At 37.2% G+C, this 24,536-nt stretch overlaps 5 protein-coding genes across 13 annotated transcripts; all 5 read left to right on the top strand.

Annotated features, from left to right (window-relative positions):
- The first annotated feature begins 65 nt into the window (after positions 1-65).
- On the top strand, positions 66-3,108 carry LOC117826195. Of its 4 annotated transcripts, XM_034702091.1 has the most exons (5): positions 641-900; positions 1,839-1,926; positions 2,042-2,132; positions 2,214-2,492; positions 2,567-3,108. In XM_034702091.1, the coding sequence occupies exons 2-5, from the start codon at positions 1,924-1,926 to the stop codon at positions 2,695-2,697; spliced, it is 504 nt and encodes a 167-aa protein (XP_034557982.1). In that variant the 5' UTR covers positions 641-900; positions 1,839-1,923; the 3' UTR covers positions 2,698-3,108. The 4 variants fall into 4 exon arrangements, with proteins under 4 accessions (XP_034557981.1, XP_034557982.1, XP_034557980.1 ...); XM_034702090.1 differs by lacking the exon at positions 641-900 and adding an exon at positions 66-286 and having other exon boundaries at positions 1,839-2,132; XM_034702089.1 differs by having other exon boundaries at positions 1,839-2,132.
- A 1,195-nt stretch (positions 3,109-4,303) lies between these two features.
- Positions 4,304-6,572, top strand: LOC117826198. Of its 4 annotated transcripts, none has more exons than XM_034702097.1 (5): positions 4,343-4,488; positions 5,303-5,390; positions 5,506-5,596; positions 5,678-5,956; positions 6,032-6,572. In XM_034702097.1, the coding sequence occupies exons 2-5, from the start codon at positions 5,388-5,390 to the stop codon at positions 6,160-6,162; spliced, it is 504 nt and encodes a 167-aa protein (XP_034557988.1). In that variant the 5' UTR covers positions 4,343-4,488; positions 5,303-5,387; the 3' UTR covers positions 6,163-6,572. The 4 variants fall into 4 exon arrangements, with proteins under 4 accessions (XP_034557987.1, XP_034557986.1, XP_034557988.1 ...); XM_034702098.1 differs by lacking the exon at positions 4,343-4,488 and adding an exon at positions 4,961-4,975; XM_034702096.1 differs by having other exon boundaries at positions 4,304-4,488; positions 5,303-5,596; positions 6,071-6,572.
- A 1,489-nt stretch (positions 6,573-8,061) lies between these two features.
- Positions 8,062-10,297, top strand: LOC117826199. 2 transcript variants are annotated; one of them, XM_034702100.1, is made up of 4 exons: positions 8,062-8,191; positions 9,067-9,357; positions 9,439-9,717; positions 9,831-10,297. In XM_034702100.1, exons 1-4 carry the CDS (start codon positions 8,140-8,142, stop codon positions 9,920-9,922), a joined length of 714 nt encoding a protein of 237 aa, XP_034557991.1. In that variant the 5' UTR covers positions 8,062-8,139; the 3' UTR covers positions 9,923-10,297. The 2 variants fall into 2 exon arrangements, with proteins under 2 accessions (XP_034557991.1, XP_034557990.1); XM_034702099.1 differs by having other exon boundaries at positions 8,063-8,191; positions 9,792-10,295.
- A 1,328-nt stretch (positions 10,298-11,625) lies between these two features.
- Positions 11,626-14,102, top strand: LOC117826197 (CD48 antigen-like). Of its 2 annotated transcripts, none has more exons than XM_034702094.1 (4): positions 11,626-11,756; positions 12,696-12,989; positions 13,071-13,349; positions 13,619-14,102. In XM_034702094.1, exons 1-4 carry the CDS (start codon positions 11,705-11,707, stop codon positions 13,747-13,749), a joined length of 756 nt encoding a protein of 251 aa, XP_034557985.1. In that variant the 5' UTR covers positions 11,626-11,704; the 3' UTR covers positions 13,750-14,102. The 2 variants fall into 2 exon arrangements, with proteins under 2 accessions (XP_034557985.1, XP_034557983.1); XM_034702092.1 differs by lacking the exon at positions 11,626-11,756 and adding an exon at positions 12,104-12,368.
- A 2,529-nt stretch (positions 14,103-16,631) lies between these two features.
- On the top strand, positions 16,632-23,168 carry LOC117826930 (transcription factor Sox-5-like). Its single transcript, XM_034703356.1, has 8 exons — positions 16,632-16,774; positions 17,664-18,095; positions 20,183-20,269; positions 20,831-20,895; positions 21,091-21,153; positions 21,285-21,435; positions 22,626-22,733; positions 22,852-23,168. The coding sequence occupies exons 2-8, from the start codon at positions 17,730-17,732 to the stop codon at positions 23,140-23,142; spliced, it is 1,131 nt and encodes a 376-aa protein (XP_034559247.1). The 5' UTR covers positions 16,632-16,774; positions 17,664-17,729; the 3' UTR covers positions 23,143-23,168.
- Positions 23,169-24,536: the final 1,368 nt, after the last annotated feature.

Raw genomic sequence — 24,536 nt, 5'->3', positions numbered from 1 at the left:
TGTTGGTTTTAACCCTTTCATGGATTTGTACTTTCAAATCCTAAACAAAGAGACAAATTAACTTTATCTTCAGACCTGAAGAATTCACATAGAGAGTAGAGAAGACGACCACATCATGTTCATGTCATCAGTGTATAAACTCACTCTCACACTGTGTGGGTTTGACAGGAATAAACACTGTGGTGTGTTTGCTGCTGTGAGCAGAACACACTCAGTCAGGACAGCAGAGACTTCATGATGTCCATCTTTGTGATTCTGGGACTGCTGGTCTGTGTGGACGCAGAAGGTAGGAACAACTATGAACTTATTTTAAACTTTTTTTTAGTCTCTTAAAAATAAAACACATGTAACACCACCAACAGTTTGATGATGTATTATTGATGTATTAACGGCAGGCTGCAAGATAAAGGGGAGTGGTTTGAGCTGTGTTAAGTTTATTTATCCCTCTCTTTCTTTAAATCTAATCCTTTTTTTTTTTTCAGATACTTTTGCCCAACTAAAATAAAAGCAGTGACTCTAAAGAGAGAGATTGAAACAGTAAATTTGTGCAGATTTTTAAAGAGAATTTAAAAAAGCTTGAAGCTTTTGATGAACCAGATGAGAGTTACTCTATTCTATAATCCTTTTATGGATTCTTTACCATTAAATCAGCTTCCTTGACAAAGTGCCAAACAAACTCTGTTATCAGATCAGTAGTATTAAAATAGAGCTGAAAAGAGAAGTTGAGAGACGCACTTCACACCCTTTTCTCTGTGGGTTTAACAGGAAAACAGATCAGCAAGGCTCAAAGCCTGTGGTGTGTTTGCTGCTGTGAGCAGAACACACTCAGTCAGGACAGCAGAGACTTCATGATGTCCATCTTTGTGATTCTGGGACTGCTGGTCTGCGTGGACGCAGAAGGTAGGAACAACTATGAACTTATTTTAAACTTTTTTTTAGTCTCTTAAAATTAAACATACGTAACACCACCAACACTTTGATGATGTATTATGTTTCTTGGTCAGCTTCTGCTGTGTTTTTAAATGTGCTCTATAAATAAATTTGACTTGACTATTTTGACTTCACAAAGATGAGATATAAAATGAACCTCAACAAAAAGAACAGCAGCACGTGTTTAAAACACAAGAAAGAAAAGATAATATAAACACTTTAGAAACATGTTTGTTTCTCCCTGGATGCTCAAAAGAATTCTGATCGTGTGGTATGAGGCTTCCTGTTTATTGTTCTTCATCAGTTTAAGGTTTTGGTGATACTTTTATTTCCTGGGTCACACTGTTGTACACCAATCCTTTGACCTCAGGTAGAACAAATGATATACACTCATCATGTTTTACCCTTCAGTGTGGGACACGACAGGGGTGCTCACTACCCCCACTGCTTTCTGCAGAAGTCATGGAGCTGTGAGCTATTTCAATTACGTACTCTACAAACATCAAGGGGATATTTAGAGGAAAGAAAAGCAGTCCTCATTCACCGTGTGTTAGAGAGGAAGAGGAAACTGATGCTAAAGGGTATGTCTTTAAAAAAGGAGCTTAAGATGCTAACATCTACGTCTCAGTGTATCACATTGATACACTTATCTTATTAGAGAACAGTTGGCTGTTAATAAATCCCACACTCATAGATCCATGTTAGCTTGATGAGGGGAGTAACTTTTAAGTAATCACAGTTCAACTTTGTGATATTTCAGTATCACTTAGTCGTTGACACAGGGAGAACATCAGCAAACAGTTTCCTTTCAGTAATAAACACAACATACACAGAGCTACAACAGCATTCACTCTGACTTCACTCTGACTCAACTGTACTGATGACTTTGATATTTCTCTTTGTTGCAGTGACTCCTGTGTTTGTGCAGACCGGAAAGGATTTACTTCTGGATGTCAAAGAAGCTGTTACTCTAGGAGAGACTGATCTTTTAACATGGTCTGTTAATAAGACCGAAAATATTGCAAGATTTTATGCACATGGGAAAATAGTTTATAAGAGTTATTCAGAAAGGGCTGAATATTTTGCTCTAAATCACTCTCTGCTGTTGAAGAAAGTGGAACAGAGTGATAGTGGATACTACAGAGCACATGTTTCTAGTGATGCTAACACAGATGTAGCTGAACACAAGGTCACAGTTCTGGGTAAGTTTCTGAACCTTCCAAATATTGAAACAAAATACTTCATTGTTTCCAAACTCCTCACACTTGTTCTGTTTGTCACAGATCCAGTGTCTCCAGTGAAGCTGACAGTGAACTCCTGCAGCTCAGACTCCTCTAACCTCACAGTGACCTGCAGCACTCAGGACTCTCTCATCAGCAGGACTTTTACATGTGACGACCAAACCTGCTCTGATGAGAGAGGAGAGAGAGCAGAGTTTACCACACCTGGAGCCTCTCTCAATGTCTACCTGCAGAACAACCCCATCACCTGTGTCCATAAGAACGAGGTCAGCTGGACAGAGGACGTTATAAAGATTGAAGCTTTTTGTAAGAAGGACCCTGGTAAGACTTTAAGACAATCTACAGATAATCACTCAAAGTTTGAAGTTTGGTTCATTTTTTTTTTTTTTTTTCAGGTCCTCAGAGTTATTTCAATAATATCTCTGTGTTCACTGTGAAGATAATTGTGATCTCTTCTGGTCTGGTCATCATGGTGTGTGCGGTCATCAGTGTTCACATCATAGAGAATGTCAAGAAGAGGAAATAAACATGGAGGACTGTAAAGCTGAATGTACCCTGTGGAAACTTTGACCACACACAGCACTGTAGAGCAATCTGTGATGACACAGTTCCTGTTTGTTCATATTGTACATGTGAGAGTCAGCAGGGGGCGCGGTTCACATCCCTGTCTCTGACTTCATGCTGTGCTACTTAATCAAATATATTTACATTGCATTTTTTCAGGCAAGTCTGCTTTTCATAGATCCTTCTTGATTTTTCAATAAATAATCACTCCATGAGATTCATAAAAGAGTTCATTTTATTTGTTTGTAAATCTTTGTGTGGTTTTATTTACAGTACTGTAACAAAAAGATGTTTTTCATTAATAATTCCTTTATTGACATGTATCATGCACCTGTAATAATAATATAAACAATAAATGAAGAGTGACCCAAAACTCTGGTTTCATCTCTTGAATGAATATATAGATCTGGGACACAGCATGTCTCAGTGATGCACTTCACAAACACACTATCATTGCTACAGAGCAGGTCACATGATCTCTCAGTACTTCTGACTGGTTCCAGGAAGAGGGATCACATCAGCCCTGTCTTGGCTTCCCTCCACTGGCTTCCAATTGGCTTCAGAATTGATTTTAAGATTTAGCTTTTTGTTTTTAAAGCTCTGAATGGTCTGGCCCCTCCCTATATAACTGACCTCCTGAGCCCTTACAGAACCTACAGGCCCCTGAGGTCTTATGACATGGGTCTCCTGGCTGTTCCTCAGTCAAAATATAAGCCAAAGGGTGACCGCGCTTTACGTGTAAAGGCCCGTGTCTTTGGAAAAACCTCCAGTCCTCAATCAGGTCTGCCCCCCCCTCTGTCGACTCTTTTAAGACTCGTATCAAAACGCACTTTTATCTTTTAGCATTTGAGTCCTCAAGCCCTGAATACGTTCTCATTTCCAATGCTGTGCTTTCCTTGTCATTTGTTTGTCTCTTTTTAAATGATTGCTTGTTTGGTCTCACATTGTGTTTTTATGTATTGTACAGCACTTTGGTCAGCTTCTGCTGTTTTTAAATGTGCTTTATAAATACATGTCACTTGACTTTTAACAAAGTGCTCAGAACTAAGCTTCTGTAAATGTTGAAAGTTAAATCTAAATGTTAAATGTTGAATTTGAATCTTAAATGTTAAATATAAGTATGAATGTTAAATGCTAAATGTTAAATCTGATTGTTGAATGTTAAATCTACCACTGCTTGTTCCTCTTTATGTCTTTGTTTTTAAGGGGAGCTGACACAGTGAAGCTCTGGTTTCTACATGTTGTGTGTATACTAATGGCAGGCTGCAAGATAAAGGGGAGTGGTTTGAGCTGTGTTCAGTTTCTTTATCCTTTTCTTTCTTTAAAAATCCTTTTTTTTTCAGATACTTTTGCCCAACTAAAATAAAAGCAGTAGTTCTAAAGAGAGAGATTAAAATATAATATTTGTACTGAATTTTAAAGAGATTTTAAAGAAGCCTGAAACTTTTGATAAACCAGATGATATTTACTCTTGGTTATAATCTCTTTATAGATTATTTACCATTAAATCAGATTCCTTGACAAAGTGCCAGACAAACTCTTTCATCAGATCGGAAGTATTAAAATAGAATAGTTGAGAGACGCACTTCACACCCTTTTCTCTGTGGGTTTAACAGGAAAACAGATCAACAAGGCTCAAAGCCTGTGGTTTGTTTGCTGCTGTGAGCAGAACACACACTCAGTCAGGACAGCAGAGACTTCATGATGTCCATCTTTGTGATTCTGGGACTGCTGGTCTGCGTGGACGCAGAAGGTAGGAACAACTATGAACTTATTTTAACTTTTTTTTAGTCTTTTAAAAATAAAACACATGTAACACCATCAACAGTTTGATGATGTATTATTTTGACTTCACATTGATGAGAAATAAAATGAACCTCAACAAAAAGAACAGCAGCACGCGTTTAAAACACAAGAAAGAAAAGTTAATATAAACACTTTAGAAACATGTTTGTTTCTCCCTGGATGCTCAAAAGGATTCTGATCATGTGGTATGAGGCTTCCTGTTTAATGTTCTTCATCAGTTTAAGGTTTTGGTGATACTTTTATTTCCTGGGTCACACTGTTGTACACCAATCCTTTGACCTCAGGTAGAACAAATGATATACACTCATCATGTTTTACCCTTCAGTGTGGGACACGACAGGGGTGCTCACTACCCCCACTGCTTTCTGCAGAAGGAAGAAAAGCAGTCCTCATTCACCGTGTGTTAGAGAGGAAGAGGAAACTGATGCTAAAGGGTATATCTTTAAAAAAGGAACTTAAGATGCTAACATCTACGTCTCAGTGTATCACATTGATACACTTATCTTAATAGAGAACAGTTGGCTGTTAATAAATCCCACACTCATAGATCCATGTTAGCTTGATGAGGGGAGTAACTTTTAAGTAATCACAGTTCAACTTTGTGATATTTCAGTATCACTTAGTCGTTGACACAGGGAGAACATCAGCAAACAGTTTCCTTTCAGTAATAAACACAACATACACAGAGCTACAACAGCATTCACTCTGACTTCACTCTGACTCAACTGTACTGATGACTTTGATATTTCTCTTTGTTGCAGTGACTCCTGTGTTTGTGCAGACCGGAAAGGATTTACTTCTGGATGTCAAAGAAGCTGTTACTCTAGGAGAGACTGATGTTTTAACATGGTCTGTTAATAAGACTAAATCTATTGCAAGATTTTATGCACATGGGAAAATATTTTTTAAGAGTTATTCAGAAAGGGCTGAATATTTTGCTCTAAATCACTCTCTGCTGTTGAAGAACGTGGAACAGAGTGATAGTGGATACTACAGAGCACAAGTTTCTGCTGATGCTAACACAGATGTAGCTGAATACAAGGTCACAGTTCTGGGTAAGTTTCTGAACCTTCCAAATATTAAAACAAAAAACTTCCTTGTTTCCAAACTCCTCACACTTGTCCTGTTTGTCACAGATCCAGTGTCTCCAGTGAAGCTGACAGTGAACTCCTGCAGCTCAGACTCCTCTAACCTCACAGTGACCTGCAGCACTCAGGACTCTCTCATCAGCAGGACTTTCACATGTGACGACCAAACCTGCTCTGATGAGAGAGGAGAGAGAGCAGAGTTTACCACACCTGGAGCCTTTTTCAATGTCTACCTTAAGAGAAGATTCATCACCTGTGTCCATAAGAACGAGGTCAGCTGGACAGAGGACGTCATAAAGATTGAAGCTTTTTGTAAGAAGGACCCTGGTAAGACTTTAAGACAATCTACAGATAATCACTCAAAGTTTGAAGTTTGGTTCATTTTTTTTTTCTTTTTTTCAGGTCCTCAGAGTTATTTCAATAATATCTCTGTGTTCACAGTGAAGATAATTGTGATCTCTTCTGGTCTGGTCATCATGGTGTGTGCGGTCATCAGTGTTCACATCATAGAGAATGTCAAGAAGAGGAAATAAACATGGAGGACTGTAAAGCTGAATGTACCCTGTGGAAACTTTGACCACACACAGCACTGTAGAGCAATCTGTGATGACACAGTTCCTGTTTGTTCATATTGTACATGTGAGAGTCAGCAGGGGGCGCTGTTCACATCCCTGTCTCTGACTTCATGCTGTTCTACTTATTCAAATATATTTACATTGCATTTTTTCAGGCAAGTCTGCTTTTCATAGATCCTTCTAGATTTTACAATAAATAATAACTCCATGAGATTTATAAAAGAGTTCATTTTATTTGTTTGTAAATCTTTGTGTGGTTTTATTTACAGTACTGTAACAAAAAGATGTTTTTCATTAATAAATCCTTTATTGACATGTATCATGCACCTGTAATAATAATATAAACAATAAATGAGGAGTGACCCAAATATATGGTTTCATCTCTTGAATGAATATAAAGATCTGGGACACAGCACGTCTCAGTGAAGCACTTCACAAACACACTATCATTGCTACAGAGCAGGTCACATGATCTCTCAGTACTTCTGACTGGTTCCAGGAAGAGGGATCACATCAGCCCCGTCTTGGCTTCCCTCCACTGGCTTCCAATTGGCTTCAGAATTGATTTTAAGATTTTGCTTTTTGTTTTTAAAGCTCTGAATGGTCTGGCCCCTCCCTATATAACTGACCTCCTGAGCCCTTACAGAACCTACAGGCCCCTGAGGTCTTCTGACATGGGTCTCCTGGCTGTTCCTCGGTCAAAATATAAGCCAAAGGGTGACCGCGCTTTAAGTGTAAAGGCCCGTGTCTTTGGAAAAGCCTCCAGTCCTCAATCAGGTCTGCCCCCTCTGTCGACTCTTTTAAGACTCGTATCAAAACGCACTTTTATCTTTTAGCATTTGAGTCCTCAAGCCCTGAATACGTTCTCATTTCCAATGCTGTGCTTTCCTTGTCATTTGTTTGTCTCTTTTTAAATGATTGCTTGTTTGGTCTCACATTGTGTTTTTATGTATTGTACAGCACTTTGGTCAGCTTCTGCTGTTTTTAAATGTGCTTTATAAATACATGTCACTTGACTTTTAACAAAGTGCTCAGAACTAAGCTTCTGTAAATGTTAAAAGTTAAATCTAAATGTTAAATGTTGAATTTGAATCTTAAATGTTTAATATAAGTATGAATGTTAAATGTTAAATGTAAATCTAAATGTTAAATGTTAAATGTTAAATGTTAAATCTAAATGTTAAATGTGAATCTTAAATGTTAAATGTAAATCTAAATGTTAAATGTTAAATCTAAATGTTAAATGTTAAATGTAAATCTAAATGTTAAATGTTAAATGTAAATCTAAATGTTAAATGTTAAATGTTAAATCTAAATGTTAAATGTTGAATTGAATCTTAAATGTTAAATATAAGTATGAATGTTAAATGCTAAATGTTAAATCTGATTGTTGAATGTTAAATCTACCACTGCTTGTTCCTCTTTATGTCTTTGTTTTTAAGGGGAGCTGACACAGTGAAGCTCTGGTTTCTACATGTTGTGTGTATACTAATGGCAGGCTGCAAGATAAAGGGGAGTGGTTTGAGCTGTGTTCAGTTTCTTTATCCTTTTCTTTCTTTAAAAATCCTTTTTTTTTCAGATACTTTTGCCCAACTAAAATAAAAGCAGTAGTTCTAAAGAGAGAGATTAAAATATAATATTTGTACTGAATTTTAAAGAGATTTTAAAGAAGCCTGAAGCTTTTGATAAACCAGATGATATTTACTCTTGTTTATCATCTTTTTATAGATTATTTACCATTAAATCAGATTCCTTGACAAAGTGCCAGACAAACTCTTTCATCAGATCGGAAGTATTAAAATAGAATAGTTGAGAGACGCACTGCACACCCTTTTCTCTGTGGGTTTAACAGGAAAACAGATCAACAAGGCTCAAAGCCTGTGGTTTGTTTGCTGCTGTGAGCAGAACACACTCAGTCAGGACAGCAGAGACTTCATGATGTCCATCTTTGTGATTCTGGGACTGCTGGTCTGCGTGGACGCAGAAGGTAGGAACAACTATGAACTTATTTTAACTTTTTTTTAGTCTCTTAAAAATAAAACACATGTAACACCACCAACAGTTTGATGATGTATTATTTTGGCTTCACAAAGATGAGAAATAAAATGAACCTCAACAAAAAGAACAGCAGCACGCGTTTAAAACACAAGAAAGAAAAGTTAATATCAACACTTTAGAAACATGTTTGTTTCTCCCTGGATGCTCAAAAGGATTCTGATCGTGTGGTATGAGGCTTCCTGTTTAATGTTCTTCATCAGTTTAAGGTTTTGGTGATACTTTTATTTCCTGGGTCACACTGTTGTACACCAATCCTTTGACCTCAGGTAGAACAAATGATATACACTCATCATGTTTTACCCTTCAGTGTGGGACATGACAGGGGTGCTCACTACCCCCACTGCTTTCTGCAGAAGTCATGGAGCTGTGAGCTATTTCAATAACGTACTCTACAAACATCAAGGGGATATTTAGAAGAAAGAAAAGCAGTCCTCATTCACCGTGTGTTAGAGAGGAAGAGGAAACTGATGCTAAAGGGTATATCTTTAAAAAAGGAGCTTAAGATGCTAACATCTACGTCTCAGTGTATCACATTGATACACTTATCTTAATAGAGAACAGTTGGCTGTTAATAAATCCCACACTCATAGATCCATGTTAGCTTGATGAGGGGAGTAACTTTGAAGTAATCACAGTTCAACTTTGTGATATTTCAGTATCACTTAGTCGTTGACACAGGGAGAACATCAGCAAACAGTTTCCTTTCAGTAATAAACACAACATACACAGAGCTACAACAGCATTCACTCTGACTTCACTCTGACTCAACTGTACTGATGACTTTGATATTTCTCTTTGTTGCAGTGACTCCTGTGTTTGTGCAGACCGGAAAGGATTTACTTCTGGATGTCAAAGAAGCTGTTACTCTAGGAGAGACTGAATTTTTAACATGGACTGCCAATAACAAGAAAGATATTGCAAGACTTGATGATACTGGTAGAGTAACTATTTTCAGGTATTATTCAGGAAAAGCTGGCGTTCAGAATCAGTCCTTACTGTTGATGACTGTGACAAAGAGTGACAGTGGAGATTACAGAGCTCGTGTTTCTGGAGACAATCCCAAACCTCTAGCTGAATACAAGGTCACAGTTCTGGGTAAGTTTCTGAACCTTCCAAATATTAAAACAAAATACTTCCTGGTTTCCAAACTCCTCACACTTGTTCTGTTTGTCACAGATCCAGTGTCTCCAGTGAAGCTGACAGTGAACTCCTGCAGCTCAGACTCCTCTCACCTCACAGTGACCTGCAGCACTCAGGACTCTCTCATCAGCAGGACTTTCACATGTGACGACCAAACCTGCTCTGATGAGAGAGGAGAGAGAGCAGAGTTTACCACACCTGGAGCCTCTCTCAATGTCTACCTGCAGATCAACTCCATCACCTGTGTCCATAAGAACGAGGTCAGCAGGACAGAGGACGTCATAAAGATTGAAGCTTTTTGTAAGAAGGACCCTGGTAAGACTTTCAGACAATTTACAGATAATCACTCAAAGTTTGAAGTTTGGTTCATTTTTTTTTCTTTATTTCAGGTCCTCTGAGTTATTTCAATAATATCTCTGTGTGCACAGTGAAGATAATTGTGATCTCTTCTGGTCTGGTCATCATGGTGTGTGCGGTCATCAGTGTTCACATCATAGAGAACGTCAAGAAGAGGAAATAAACATGGAGGACTGTAAAGCTGAATGTACCCTGTGGAAACTTTGACCACACACAGCACTGTAGAGCAATCTGTGATGACACAGTTCCTGTTTGTTCATATTGTACATGTGAGAGTCAGCAGGGGGCGCTGTTCACATCCCTGTCTCTGACTTCATGCTGTTCTTCTTATTCACAGTTGGTGGAGCTAAATCAACAAGAAATTGAATTGACATCTTCATGACGCTTCAAATATATTGACATTGTATTTTCATCCGTAAAACATGACGTGATTATAATCAAACTTTATTTGAATGTAAATCTTTGTGTGGTTTTATTTACAGTACTGTAACAAAAAGATGCTTTTCATTAATAATTCCTTTATTGACATGTATCATGCACCTGTAATAATAATATAAACAATAAATGAAGAGTGACCCAAAACTCTGGTTTCATCTCTTAAATGAATATATAAATCTGGGACACAACACGTCTCAGTGATGCACTTCACAAACACACTTTTATTGAAATACCATAATTGAAAAGTAAATTTTAAAAAGACAGAGAGCCCAGAGTGATCACTCTGTAGAGAAACATTTGCTTGTGACATTTTCTTTGTTTTAAGCCGTCACAGTTTACCGTAGGTACCAACATGTAGCACACATACATAATGATGTTAAATACAGGCCCATGACCAAACAGGAAGTGCTTAGAATACGAGGCGTAGAGACACATCTAAAAGCAAAACCTGAATGAGCTAATAGAAGTGTGTTTTTTCCTTCTTGTAGTTGTTCCTTGAGATCAATAACTTGTCTTTCAAAATCTCCTTGTCTTGAGTTACCTTAGTGTACTTAACTGAACTTTGGTCCAAAAAAAGTGTAAACATTGCCGTTATTAAAAACATTAATAAAACACAACATTTGTGCTGATTTTAATTAAAATGTATTAAAATATTAGTTTGTTGGTTTTAACCCTTTCATGGATTTGTACTTTCAAGTCCTAAACAAAGAGACAAATTAACTTTATCATCAGACCTGAAGAATTCACATAGAGAGGAGAGAAGACGACCACATCATGTTCATGTCATCAGTGTATAAACTCACTCTCACACTGTGTGGGTTTGACAGGAATAAACACTGTGGTGTGTTTGCTGCTGTGAGCAGAACACACTCAGTCAGGACAGCAGAGACTTCATGATGTCCATCTTTGTGATTCTGGGACTGCTGGTCTGTGTGGACGCAGAAGATAGGAACAACTATGAACTTATTTTAAACTTTTTTTTAGTCTCTTAAAAATAAAACACATGTAACACCATCAACAGTTTGAGGATGTATTATTGATGTATTAACGGCAGGCTGCAAGATAAAGGGGAGTGGTTTGAGCTGTGTTAAGTTTCTTTATCCCTCTCTTTCTTTAAATCTAATCCTTTTTTTTTTTTCAGATACTTTTGCCCAACTAAAATAAAAGCAGTGACTCTAAAGAGAGAGATTGAAACAGTAAATTTGTGCAGATTTTTAAAGAGAATTTAAAGAAGCCTGAAGCTTTTGATGAACCAGACGATAGTTACTCTATTCTATAATCCTTTTATGGATTCTTTACCATTAAATCAGCTTCCTTGACAAAGTGCCAAACAAACTCTGTTATCAGATCAGTAGTATTAAAATAGAGCTGAAAAGAGAAGTTGAGAGACGCACTTCACATCCTTTTCTCTGTGGGTTTAACAGGAAAACAGATCAACAAGGCTCAAACACTGTGGTGTGTTTGCTGCTGTGAGCAGAACACACTCAGTCAGGACAGCAGAGACTTCATGATGTCCATCTTTGTGATTCTGGGACTGCTGGTCTGTGTGGACGCAGAAGGTAGGAACAACTATGAACTTATTTTAAACTTTTTTTTAGTCTCTTAAAAATAAAACATACGTAACACCACCAACAGTTTGATGATGTATTATGTTTCTTGGTCAGCTTCTGCTGTGTTTTTAAATGTGCTCTATAAATAAATTTGACTTGACTATTTTGACTTCACATTGATGAGAAATAAAATGAACCTCAACAAAAAGAACAGCAGCACGCGTTTAAAACACAAGAAAGAAAAGTTAATAGAAACACTTTAGAAACATGTTTGTTTCTCCCTGGATGCTAAAAAGGATTCTGATCGTGTGGTATGAGGCTTCCTGTTTATTGTTCTTCATCAGTTTAAGGTTTTGGTGATACTTTTATTTCCTGGGTCACACTGTTGTACACCAATCCTTTGACCTCAGGTAGAACAAATGATATACACTCATCATGTTTTACCCTTCAGTGTGGGACACGACAGGGGTGCTCACTACCCCCACTGCTTTCTGCAGAAGTCATGGAGCTGTGAGCTATTTCAATTACGTACTCTACAAACATCAAGGGGATATTTAGAGGAAAGAAAAGCAGTCCTCATTCACCGTGTGTTAGAGAGGAAGAGGAAACTGATGCTAAAGGGTATATCTTTAAAAAAGGAGCTTAAGATGCTAACATCTACGTCTCAGTGTATCACATTGATACACTTATCTTAATAGAGAACAGTTGGCTGTTAATAAATCCCACACTCATAGATCCATGTTAGCTTGATGAGGGGAGTAACTTTTAAGTAATCACAGTTCAACTTTGTGATATTTCAGTATCACTTAGTCGTTGACACAGGGAGAACATCAGCAAACAGTTTCCTTTCAGTAATAAACACAACATACACAGAGCTACAACAGCATTCACTCTGACTTCACTCTGACTCAACTGTACTGATGACTTTGATATTTCTCTTTGTTGCAGTGACTCCTGTGTTTGTGCAGACCGGAAAGGATTTACTTCTGGATGTCAAAGAAGCTGTTACTCTAGGAGAGGATGATCAAATAACATGGTCTGTTAATGAGACTAAATCTATTGCAAGATTTCCTACACATGGGACATCCATTGTCAAGAGTTATTCAGAAAGGGCTGAATATTTTGCCCTAAATCACTCTCTGCTGTTGAAGAACGTGGAACAGAGTGATCGTGGAGATTACAGAGCACGTGTTTCTGGTGATGCTAACACAGATGTAGCTGAATACAAGGTCACAGTTCTGGGTAAGTTTCTGAACCTTCCAAATATTAAAACAAAATACTTCCTTGTTTCCAAACTCCTCACACTTGTCCTGTTTGTCACAGATCCAGTGTCTCCAGTGAAGCTGACAGTGAACTCCTGCAGCTCAGACTCCTCTCACCTCACAGTGACCTGCAGCACTCAGGACTCTCTCATCAGCAGGACTTTCACATGTGACGACCAAACCTGCTCTGATGAGAGAGGAGAGAGAGCAGAGTTTACCACACCTGGAGCCTCTCTCAATGTCTACCTGCAGAACAACTCCATCATCTGTGTCCATAAGAACGAGGTCAGCAGGACAGAGGACGTCATAAAGATTGAAGCTTTTTGTAAGAAGGACCCTGGTAAGACTTTCAGACAATTTACAGAAAATCACTGAAAGTCAGAAGAATCAGAATCAGAATCAGAATCAGCTTTATTGGCCAAGTATGCTTGAACACACAAGGAATTTGACTTTAGTAAACTGTGCTCTCTTAGTACAAGGCATAAAAATAAGAATAAGAATAAGACCTACAATAAAAAAAAAATATATATATATATATAATAACAATAACATTAGCAAAGTTTGAAGTTTGGTTCATTCATTTTTATTTTTATTTTTATTTTTTTTCAGGTCCTCTGAGTTATTTCAATAATATCTCTGTGTGCACAGTGAAGATAATTGTGATCTCTTCTGGTCTGGTCATCATGGTGTGTGCAGTCATCAGTGTTCACATCATAGAGAACGTCAAGAAGAGGAAATAAACATGGAGGACTGTTAAGCTGAATGTACCCTGTGGAAACTTTGACCACACACAGCACTGTAGAGCAATCTGTGATGACACAGTTCCTGTTTGTTCATATTGTACATGTGAGAGTCAGCAGGGGGCGCTGTTCACATCCCTGTCTCTGACTTCATGCTGTTCTACTTCTTCACAGTTGGTGGAGCTAAATCAACAAGAAATGTAGAGAATTAAATTGACATCTTCATGACGCTTCAAATATATTGACATTGTATTTTCATCTGTAAAACATGACGTGATTATAATCAAACTTTATTTGAATGTAAATCTTTGTGTGGTTTTATTTACAGTACTGTAACAAAAAGATGTTTTTCATTAATAATTCCTTTATTGACATGTATCATGCACCTGTAATAATAACATATACAATAAATGAGGAGTGACACAGCAACATGGTTTCATCTCTTAAATGAATATATAGATCTGGGACACAGCACGTCTCAGTGATGCACTTCACAAACATACTATCATTGCTAGAGAGCAAAGAGATGAAGAAATACACTCAAGCCTTGCTCTCCTTTGGGAAAAAAAACGGGACAGGAGGAGGATGATAGGGGGAGAAAAAATAAGAAATGTGGTGAGTGAGAAGTCAAGTGCTGCCCACAGTTCCCCACCCAGGACAGGATTATCCTTGGACCATATACTGTACACACACACTGATGTTAAACAAACAATACTGTCCTCGTCCAGTTCAAACAATGTAATGACCATAGAGGTTTTCTGTGGCAATCATAATGGAACTTATATAGTCTAAATTTAACAACATACCTACTGTAAGAGTAATAGGATCATTGTATAACCTACATTTTACTTTTACTCTTGTGCTGTTGTGTCACTATTTAGTATTTGAATGATTTAAATGTGTCTTAATGTTGATATGAAGGAGGTGTAATTTATTTAACTTCATGATCCTCCTTACAATTTAGCAGGAGAGACAAGTGAGGACAGACAGGGACAGACAGTGGATGAAGGAACAGAAAGAGAACAGCGTGGAGGCAGAAGTGTTGATAACGCAGATCAACAGCAGAGAGACACAGAAAAGGAGGCTGAGGGAAAGAGTGAAGCAGACTCACAGGGACAAGAGAGGGAGAGCAGCACTGAGGGAGACAAAGATGGAAGAGAGATGACAGAAGAGGGGAGAGTCTGTCTACATGAATTGGATCCTGCCAGGTACAAAACTAAAAAGCTCAATGATGAGAAGTACAGCCTTCTGAACAACAAGTGGATTAATCAAAGCCACAGTTACCCCCAAAGGAAGTTTGGTCAGAGGCTGTTATGATACAGCAATAAATGGGAGGATAAATATCCATGGTTGAGTTATTCAATGTCAGAAGATAGTGCATATTGTGCCATCTGTACCAAATTTTGATCTCTGTATTTGTCAAATCCTGGTTACGGCCCTGTGCTGGATAGTTGGTAAATAGCATATAACTTAAAAGGACTGCACTCATCTGGCTACAATGAAAGATGGAGAGCAAAACAAAACAAAAATAAAGAAACATTTCATCCTGAAGCTGATGTCAGTATAATTAACTTGTCATTTTCCCCCCGTTGGATAATGATGAACAGCCAAGTCCTCTGGAAAATGTTACAGACTTCAATCTGATTGAATTTTATCTCCTAAGATATCAGTTCACAAAAACAGCATTAATCAACTGAAGTGGCAGAAATGGTGACCCATGAACCATTAGCAAGGACAGAAGTGTAGCTTATCAACAAATCATCCAACTTCTGCTGCTTCAGGGATTTTTTAAAACATTTTTTGGGATGATTCCTCTGACATTTGTGTGATTTCGGAAAGCACTGCGTAACTAAGACAACTAAGAAAGCCATGTTGTTTTCTTGAGAGTGCTTGGAGAAGTTTTAATCCAGGGGTGTCAAACATGCGGCCCGTGGGCCAAAACCGGCCCGCCAGAGGTTCCAATCCGGCCCGCTGAACGACTTTGTAAAGTGAATAAATTACAGAGAAGACATTAACTGCAATTTTTCAATACAAGTAACTACTTTTTAAAATTTGCCCTAAGGAGGTCGCATACAATCAAAGTGCTGACGGAGCGCACCTGAACAATGCTTTTTTTCCAGGACTTTTTTTCTCAAAGTGAAAAATTACTTGCTGTTTGCATAATCCGGTTGAGATTCATAAAGACTTTTTAGAGCACTATAAGATGATCCACTAACGACTAACACTACACTCCTGCATAAAACACTGTGCAGCAAACTGTTCATGCTGGACCTGAGGGGTCCAGAATAATCAACTTTACCTTCTTCATTATTATGATCTATCTGTTCTTTTGCTGTAAACATTACACACTGCGTTAGGTGTATGGGTAACCTGTGTGTTTGGTGTGTTTGCAGCAGGTTTCAGTGTTTAAAGAGTCAAATATTTGCCCCACTATGAGACTCATCATGGTGAAAAATGCAACAGCTGTTTCTGTAGAAAGATTGTTCATTTAATGTGAACATTTTCAGAATGTACTTGTACTTTTTTTGCACTAAAACAAAGGGAAACATTTGGAGTTTTCATTATTTTTAGGTTATTAAGTTATGATTTTACTGGTCCGGCCCACTTCAGATCAACTTGGACTGTATGTGGCCCCTGAACTAAAAGGAGTTTGACGCCCCTGTTTTAATACTTATACATCTATATATGGATATATATATCCATATATAGATACTGATTTATGTGCATTTATAAAAGAAATGTGTTTTCATCTGAAAATCTTAATAATCTGAAGTTTTATCAACAGTTTGGAATGTAACAACCTGAGAATGGAGTGTCATACCATCACTGTGACATAACAATAGTAACATTCTACTGAAGACAGTCAGAAAAAGTAGATTTAAATCATTTCAACTCAAGACTTCAGCCAGTGAGCCACAGTCGTAGTGAGAGCCAAACACTTGTGTAAAACCTCAAAATCTGCAACATTGCGAGGAATTTCAAGCCGTATTTGTGACCTAAGCCTTCAGTGAACTGAGTTAGCAAAGTAAGTATTCAGGTAACAGGTAACTTTTAACTGATGGGAACAGTTGTAGTTTGACATGTAAACTGACTAATTACTTAAAGTAGTAGGTTTATATTTAATTCAATTAAAAGTGAAGTGGTATTATTTATCAACAATATTTACTAGAAGTACTTTGAGTTGAAACACTGTTTTATTAGATAATCTGTAATGCAACACATTTTAGGGGTCCATAAAAAGTATGTTCCAAGAGTGTAATGGAAAGTTAAAATGATGATACTGTAATATTTGATTTCACATATCAGTACATCTTTTGGCTGCCTTTAAGTTTAACTACATGTATGTAAATATGTGTTAATATAGTCTCAATGTCCTTGAAGCTCCTGGGAGGAAATTTTGGGTTGTATCAATGTTTGCAACCCTTGTGGATGAATGAGTCATCTCTTTGCTGATCTTGTCCTGTCAATGTGTTTCCAGACAAATATCCCATCTTAAATTGAAATATTAAAATGTTAAATTTGAAAGTCCCAATTAATCTTTGGTTTGGAATATTATGTAAATGATTGTTTCTTCAGTGTGTTGTGAATCACCTTGTCTGACACCTATCCTGTGGCAGGGGTGACGGGTGTAACAAATAATAACATTGAAGTAATTAGACATCAGACACATTGAAAATGACATTTTATCTCCTCCAAACCAGACTTTAATAATATATAGCCCACATGTTGACGATCAGATAAAGGAAAAGTTAGCCCAAAGCATATTATCTATCAGTATTTGTACTGTAACTTTCACAGAGGCTAAATGTGAGCATTCAGATATAAACTGCTTGTATTATTGAGTGTAAAATGAAGCTCTTCCCATGCAATAAAACTGTAGTGAAAACGTTTGTTTCTATTGTTGTGTGTGACAGGAGTCCTGATACCACCAGATACTTCTTGTGGAAAATTCAGAGACCACAATCTGCCACAAGAAAACCATGTCTGCCTTCAACATGGACATCATTGAATCTTTTAACCAAGCTGTCAAAGACATGCAATGGGAAGAGCTAGTTTCTACTGTCAGACTGGCTCTCGATGATGTATTGGCGGAAGAAGCTAACGCTTCACTTCCCACCTTCACTCCACCTGCACCTGCCCCTGTCCATGCTGGGTTTGAGCAATACACCGATACTAAGCCTGGTGAAATGAAGGACAGGGAGTTTGGGGATTTTGAGCCCGCTGAAGCAGTTACGCTGTTTGATCTAGACAGCTCAGGGTCTATCCCTGCTCCTGCCTTGGTGTATGAAACACATGAAGACATTATGGAACAAAGTCATTACCAGGCAAATGCAAACCAGGAGCAGGTACGATACTGAGTAGATACACAGATATTCAATATTCATATTATTTTCAGTGGTGAAAGTTTTGGCTGGTCCTTCTCAAATGGAGTTACTCATACCTAGTGGAATTTATTTGAAATCCAGATTTGAAATACCAAACATAAGTTCTATTTATAACAAAGCATGTGGTATGAATTCATGTAGCCTATGATTTAATGAGCTGAAGAGAAAGATCTTCTGAATTCACAACATGAGAAGGTTATCAATATCATTTTAACATCATTTGTATTTTTTTTAATTTAATGTCACCGGGGGGCGCCTCTGAAACTCTTAACACGTGGTTATTAAAACAAAGCAGCACCATGAAATGTATTAAAAGCTGTAACTCGTCCATGACATGTAACTTCATGATAACTCAGCTCAGTCAATTTGACCAAATGGGTTGTTTACACGGACCTTCACCTACAGGTGGTGCTAAAAAGGCTTTGAAAGATTGCTGCTGTGGAAGCAAGTCACAGATACTTCCTACAATAATTTAACTTTCTATTATCTGTTCAACTTAAAATTTAAAATATTTGGTAACACTTTATATTAACTACACACTTTTAAGCATTAGTTAAGCATTAATTAAGCATTAATTAATACTTAACTCATCATCTGAAAAGCATTGCTCATACATTAATACTCATTTATATATCATGTACAAACACAGTTATAAATGTTTTATTATTCATGAATATGACTCTCTATAATGTGTTAACTAACTCTTTGTTCATACTTAATAAATGATGGATTCACCAAATACAAATGAGCTATTATGGTCATTATAAAGCAGTTATAAACACATTTACAGGTTATGATTCTAACATTTAGTAAGGGTTAGTGAACACCTTATTACATAGCAAATTATGATTAATTAAGGTAGTCACAAAGGACTTATAAGCTGCTTGTTCATGGTTTTGTGAGCTGATCTAAAGTGAGGACTTTTTATGCTTTACAAAGCATTCATTAATGAAATTGAAGACCAGCAGCACCTGAAAACACAGAAGTCAGAATAAGGAAACAGACACAACACATTTACTTTAACTTGTATTTATTAAAAGGAAACAACCTCTGTATAAAACCGTGTTTATCAAAATAACTCTTCATATGAACTTGAAATACTCTGCAAACTTAAAGTGCTCACAGTGGACAAACTCAAATAAAATATGACATATCAAATATATAAAAAGACACAGTAACATTTAAACGCTGGCTGTATAAAACCATATGTAAACACAATTTAAAATGCAGCTGCAAAACTGAACAATAACTTGGATTCTGTGTTTTAAGGTGCTGCTGGTCTTAAATCTCATTAATGAATTCTTTGTAAAGCATAAAAAGTCCTCACTTTAGATCAGCTCACAAAACGATGAACAAGCAGCTTATAAGTCATTTGTGACTACCTTAATTAATCATAATTTGCTATGTAATAAGGTGTTCACTAACCCTTACTAAATGTTAGGATCATAACCTGTAAATGTGTTTATAACTGGTTTATAATGACCATAATAGCTCATTTGTATTTGGTGAATCCATCATTTATAAAGTATGAACAAAGAGTTAGTTAACAGATCATAGAGTCATATGCATGAATAATAAAACATTTATAACTGTGTTTGTACATGATATATAAATGAGTATTAATGTATGAACAATGCTTTACAGATGATGAGTTACGTATTAATTAGTGCTTAATTAATGCTTAAAAGTGTGTAGTTAATATAAAGTGTTACCAAATATTTTTTTATAATACGATTACAATTCCTAACTGCTGTGCAAACATGCTACAACATTCAAGTTTACGCTTGTTTGCTTTGTTTTGTTCGTTTGCATAAAGCAAATTTTGATATTCAATGATAGGAAAAACAGGTCAATTAGTTTAGGGTTGAAGCATAGACGCAAGACAGCTGTGATTAAGATAGAAGTTTTAAAATCCCACATAAAATAAGGATTATCAGCATTAGGAAGCTGTTTGATGCTCAGTTTAAACCCTGCCCAGACTATGAAAAGGGTAAGAGTTTAGTGTTTGAGTTCATAACAGCTGGTTAACCTCTCCCTTCTCTCTGCAGTTGCTGTCCCATCAGTGGACTGTAGATAATGCTGCAACAGTATCCCCAGCTGCCAGTCAGCCTGTGAGCGCTGCTGCTCCTCAACAAGTAAGACACCAATGAACCTCTCCCTCTGTTGTTTCACTGATTGGTTGCAGCACAAAGCAGGGGCATGTCTAGACTTTTTTTTTGACTGGGGTGGCCAAACTGTGGGACTGACTTATGCAGGGGTGGCATGAGGGAATGTGTGCAACACTCAAATGGATGAATATCATCATTTAATCATTTCTTGTCTCCATCAATCATATCTAATATAGCTTAGATACCATACAGCTGTCATTCTCTTGTGTATATCTTTGTAACTTTAAAAAGTAGCAGAGTGGTGACAGAGTGCCAAAAAGGACTCAAAAAGCAGATGTTTGTCCAAAGTCAAAGTGTTTAATGCTAACAAAAGGAAGTGCTACGTTTAACTGTGATTGTCTCATCTTTATATGCATACACATCCCTGACCTCTTTGACCCACTGCTGCAGTATCCAGACTTACTATATGATCAGTGTGTTTTTACTTCATTTGTCGAATGAGCTTATTTTGGGGGAGACTGACACCTAGTGGACCAAAAACATCACTGCAGTTCATCTAATCCCCCTCTGTTGTGTTTGTGTTTCTAGTTGGTCAATGGACTGGAGATCATCTCTGAAGAGCTCATGAAGCAGCTGCAGCCTGTTGGAGAGTAGTAAGTAACACACATTGATGTAGACACACAAGATATCTCATCATGAGTTCCTGTTATTTTCCCTCTCTCTCTCTCTCTCTCTCTCTCTCTCTCTCTCTCTCTCTCTCTCTCTCTCTCTATCTCTCTCTCTCCTCAAACTCACAAACTTTTTCTATTATCTATCTAACTTTTTGTGTCCTTTATTTATCTGTGTAGTAATGGGACTGTGATATTTGACTACCGAACAGTAGCTGCTCCTCTCAACACCCCAGTCTCAAAGTAAGTTCTTATTTAAAATGTGTATCGTCTAGCAGGTGAGCTAGAGTCTGGATTCCTTACTTATTACCTTACAGTTTGACGCAATGCTAACATGAGCTGACGCTCTGTTTTTTTTTTTGGTACTCCAACAGGAAGAGAAAGCGTGAGAGTGATGGAGACGGGCCATATATAAAGAAGCCACTCAACGCGTTCATGCTATTCCTGAAGGCCCAACATCCATTAGTTGCAGATGACATAGCTAAAGGAGGGAGAACAGCAGTGACTAAGCACCTGGGGGCTGTGGTAAGTGTTTTAGCTCTGTAAAGTGGTGACAGTCAGTGTTATTGAATGTGATGAAAATACAGTGAAACTAAGAAAAAGTATGATATATCTTTATAAAGGTTTATGCTTTTCAGTTATCCTCACAGCAGAGCAGAGACAAACTGAACTTGAAGGGTTTTTAAACAATATATTATGTACTTTGAATATGCTGAATGAGACAAATGTGGTATAAACGGAAAGTTGAGAATGTCTGCTGCAACCGAGTTCTTAAAGCTTGTTGATAGGACTAGCGGTTCAAAAGTTATCAAACATTTAAGAACAAATAGCCGCAGGTGGCTGTCTAGGCCTTTAAGGGTTAACTCTTCATTGATACCTGCTAACAATGCTAACAGATCAATAATAAAATAGCATTAAAAAACTACAGAAAAGATTGTTCTGATGGCCATGTTAGTACAATAAACTCTATAGCAAGACATTTTATTTGTGTGATATTTGCATGAAAAATCCCTGAAAAGCAGAAACAACACAGACAGAGGTTCAGAGATAAAGTTCAAAAACTGAATTAGAGAAGTTAACAGCTAGCATGTAGTTAGTGGCAGCCACCTGTTAAACAGAGCAACCATACCATAACCAAGCATTTCTTCATTCAAACAGATGAGTGGTGGTAACCTCTGTTAATAAGACTTCATCAGTTGTGTTTTCCAGCCTGAGCTAAGGTCACTGGCTAAGCTAACACAAATGTCGGCCGTATATTGAATTTAACAACATGTTAAATGTTTGTTTGTTATATAGCTTCATAGCTATTTGAATATATATTTGAACCACATATGAAATGTATTACCTACCTATGTACATTGCTAATGCTGGCAGGTGAGCTCTGCTATCATATAGTCTAAAGAGCTGCAGTACTGTTAGGGTAATATAGTATGACCAGTGAGCTCACGTCACATATTCAAAAATTCGACCCAACTTAGTGTACATTTGGGTATTTTTCTTATACTTTGAATTTTGAGTCTACAGTGTACTTGATATGATGTTGATTTATATGTTGATTACTGAGCATTGACTCACTTTGGGGCAGCCCCAAGTGGCCAATTTGGGAACTGCAGTTTTGGCACTTCCAAAACAGCTTTATTTCTAAACTTCAGAGGTTGTAACATGGTTTCAGTGTGAGTGTTTGTTACTGATGATATGCTGTCATGTACTCACAGTGGAAGTCGATGACAAACGAAGAGCAGGCCAAGTATTACACTCAGGCTGATGAAGAAAGGCGGCTTCATGCTCTGAAATACCCTGAGTGGTCCAATTTGGACAGCTATGTAAGTATACACCTCTCATACTCAGCTCATCTCCTATGTGTTAACAACACTGCAGTTGTTAATACACCAGATCTTCTTCAACACAATTATGATAACAGAATGAATGTTCTTGTTGTAGGTCAAAAAGAAGAAAAGGGTCAGGAGGAGAGGTTCTTCCACAGCCTGGACCACAGAAATGAGGCCCCTGCAGTCTGTTCTGGCGCTGCCTCCGCCAACACAGACGGGTTGGATGTCGCTGCAAAACCAGTCAAACCAAGTGCAACTGCCACACAGACCCACTCCACTCCCTTATCCGGGCTGCCACATTTGTCAGATGCAACAGATGTATAATAACATCCCTGGTCCGCCGCTGTCAGGAGTAGCGACCACGTCCTGGGCTGTCCGACCTGCATATGGACAACCCTTTTGAAAAGTTCAAATAAAACTTGAAACATAGATGTTTGTTGTTGTTGTGAACTGATCATATACCCAACATTGTGTTCAAGTTGTCAGTTAAGTGAAACTAAACTAAATCAAACTCATAACTTTAACTTGCCCTGATATTCTTGAGACACAGCATCTCTTCTTCTGATGTCATCAGCAGGGACCACAGCTAGGTAGCAACAATTCTGGCACAGTAAATAATCTATAAATATCAGATATGAAACATGTATCAAGGAGGCGTGAGAAGAGTTAGTTGGACTTAAACTATTAAAAAGGGAATTTAGACGACTTGATAAAAAAGGTGAACATGTACATGTGGTTTGGAATTAAGACAGTATTAAACAAAATCACAAGGCAACAGAAAATGCCACGATAACATTTTGATATCAAATGAAATCAGAGGTCATAAACCCTGCATCCTTGATGAGGACTTTATTGAGAGCAATATATTAGAACTTTATTTTTTTTAATTATAGTAAACTCTGGTGATGCTCATTTATGTCCTCGTGCTATTTCTGACACATTTGGCTTAATTATTGCATGTATATTTTTTGATTTCCCTAGTATCTTTTTAAAACACCTAATCTACTGATACAAATAATAGTTCTGAGGGTTTTAATAAGTTATTTCATTTTAAAAAGAGGGGAAGTGACATCATGAAAGCGCTGCAGACCAATACGGGCTCCTGCAGCATTGTGTGCCAGATTTGAAGACTACACTGTAAAAAAAATTATGTTGTTTTTATGGAAAAACATTGGCAGCTGTGCTTGCCAGAATAATGACGTTATAATTACATTAAAAATGTAAACCTTTTACAGAGAAACCTGTACGCTGTACTGTTAAAAACTGTTATGATATACAATAAAATTAAATTCTAAGGATGTAAATTCAACAGCCTTTTCCTGCTTAAATAGCATGACTAAGCTGTGATTAAACTAGTTCTTTCAGTAATACTTGCAATGAAATGATGTAAATCATACATGAAATCCCAATTAAATGAATCATCATTATCCGTAAAATCTGCCATATCAAATTGCTATTTAACTAGAATTTACTGTAAATTATGGTGAAAAAGGTGAACTATAATGTGTTTTATTTTGTTGCATTAATGATCAGAAGTTTCTCTTAAAGGAACATCCACATGCTGTAAGCGAAGTTCTGAGGAAAATTAAGCTGCTGTGCTGAAAGATTGAAAAAGCCAGAAATAACTTGTCAGAAATATTCATTGGCCTTTAAAGTGGTACCCAAAATATACAAATTAGTCAAATGAGGAATCAAAACATACAAGACAAAAAACAAGGAACAAAACACATCAATAAGAGATTTTACCACAAGGGAAGGATGTTAAATATTTATGTTCGCTAAATAATGCAAAGCAAG

This window comes from Notolabrus celidotus, chromosome 15 (assembly GCF_009762535.1).
Source record: "Notolabrus celidotus isolate fNotCel1 chromosome 15, fNotCel1.pri, whole genome shotgun sequence".
Classification (NCBI taxonomy): Eukaryota; Metazoa; Chordata; class Actinopteri; order Labriformes; family Labridae; genus Notolabrus; species Notolabrus celidotus.
The sequence above is the reverse complement of the archived record's forward strand: the minus strand, read 5'-3'. Positions and strand labels throughout refer to the sequence as shown.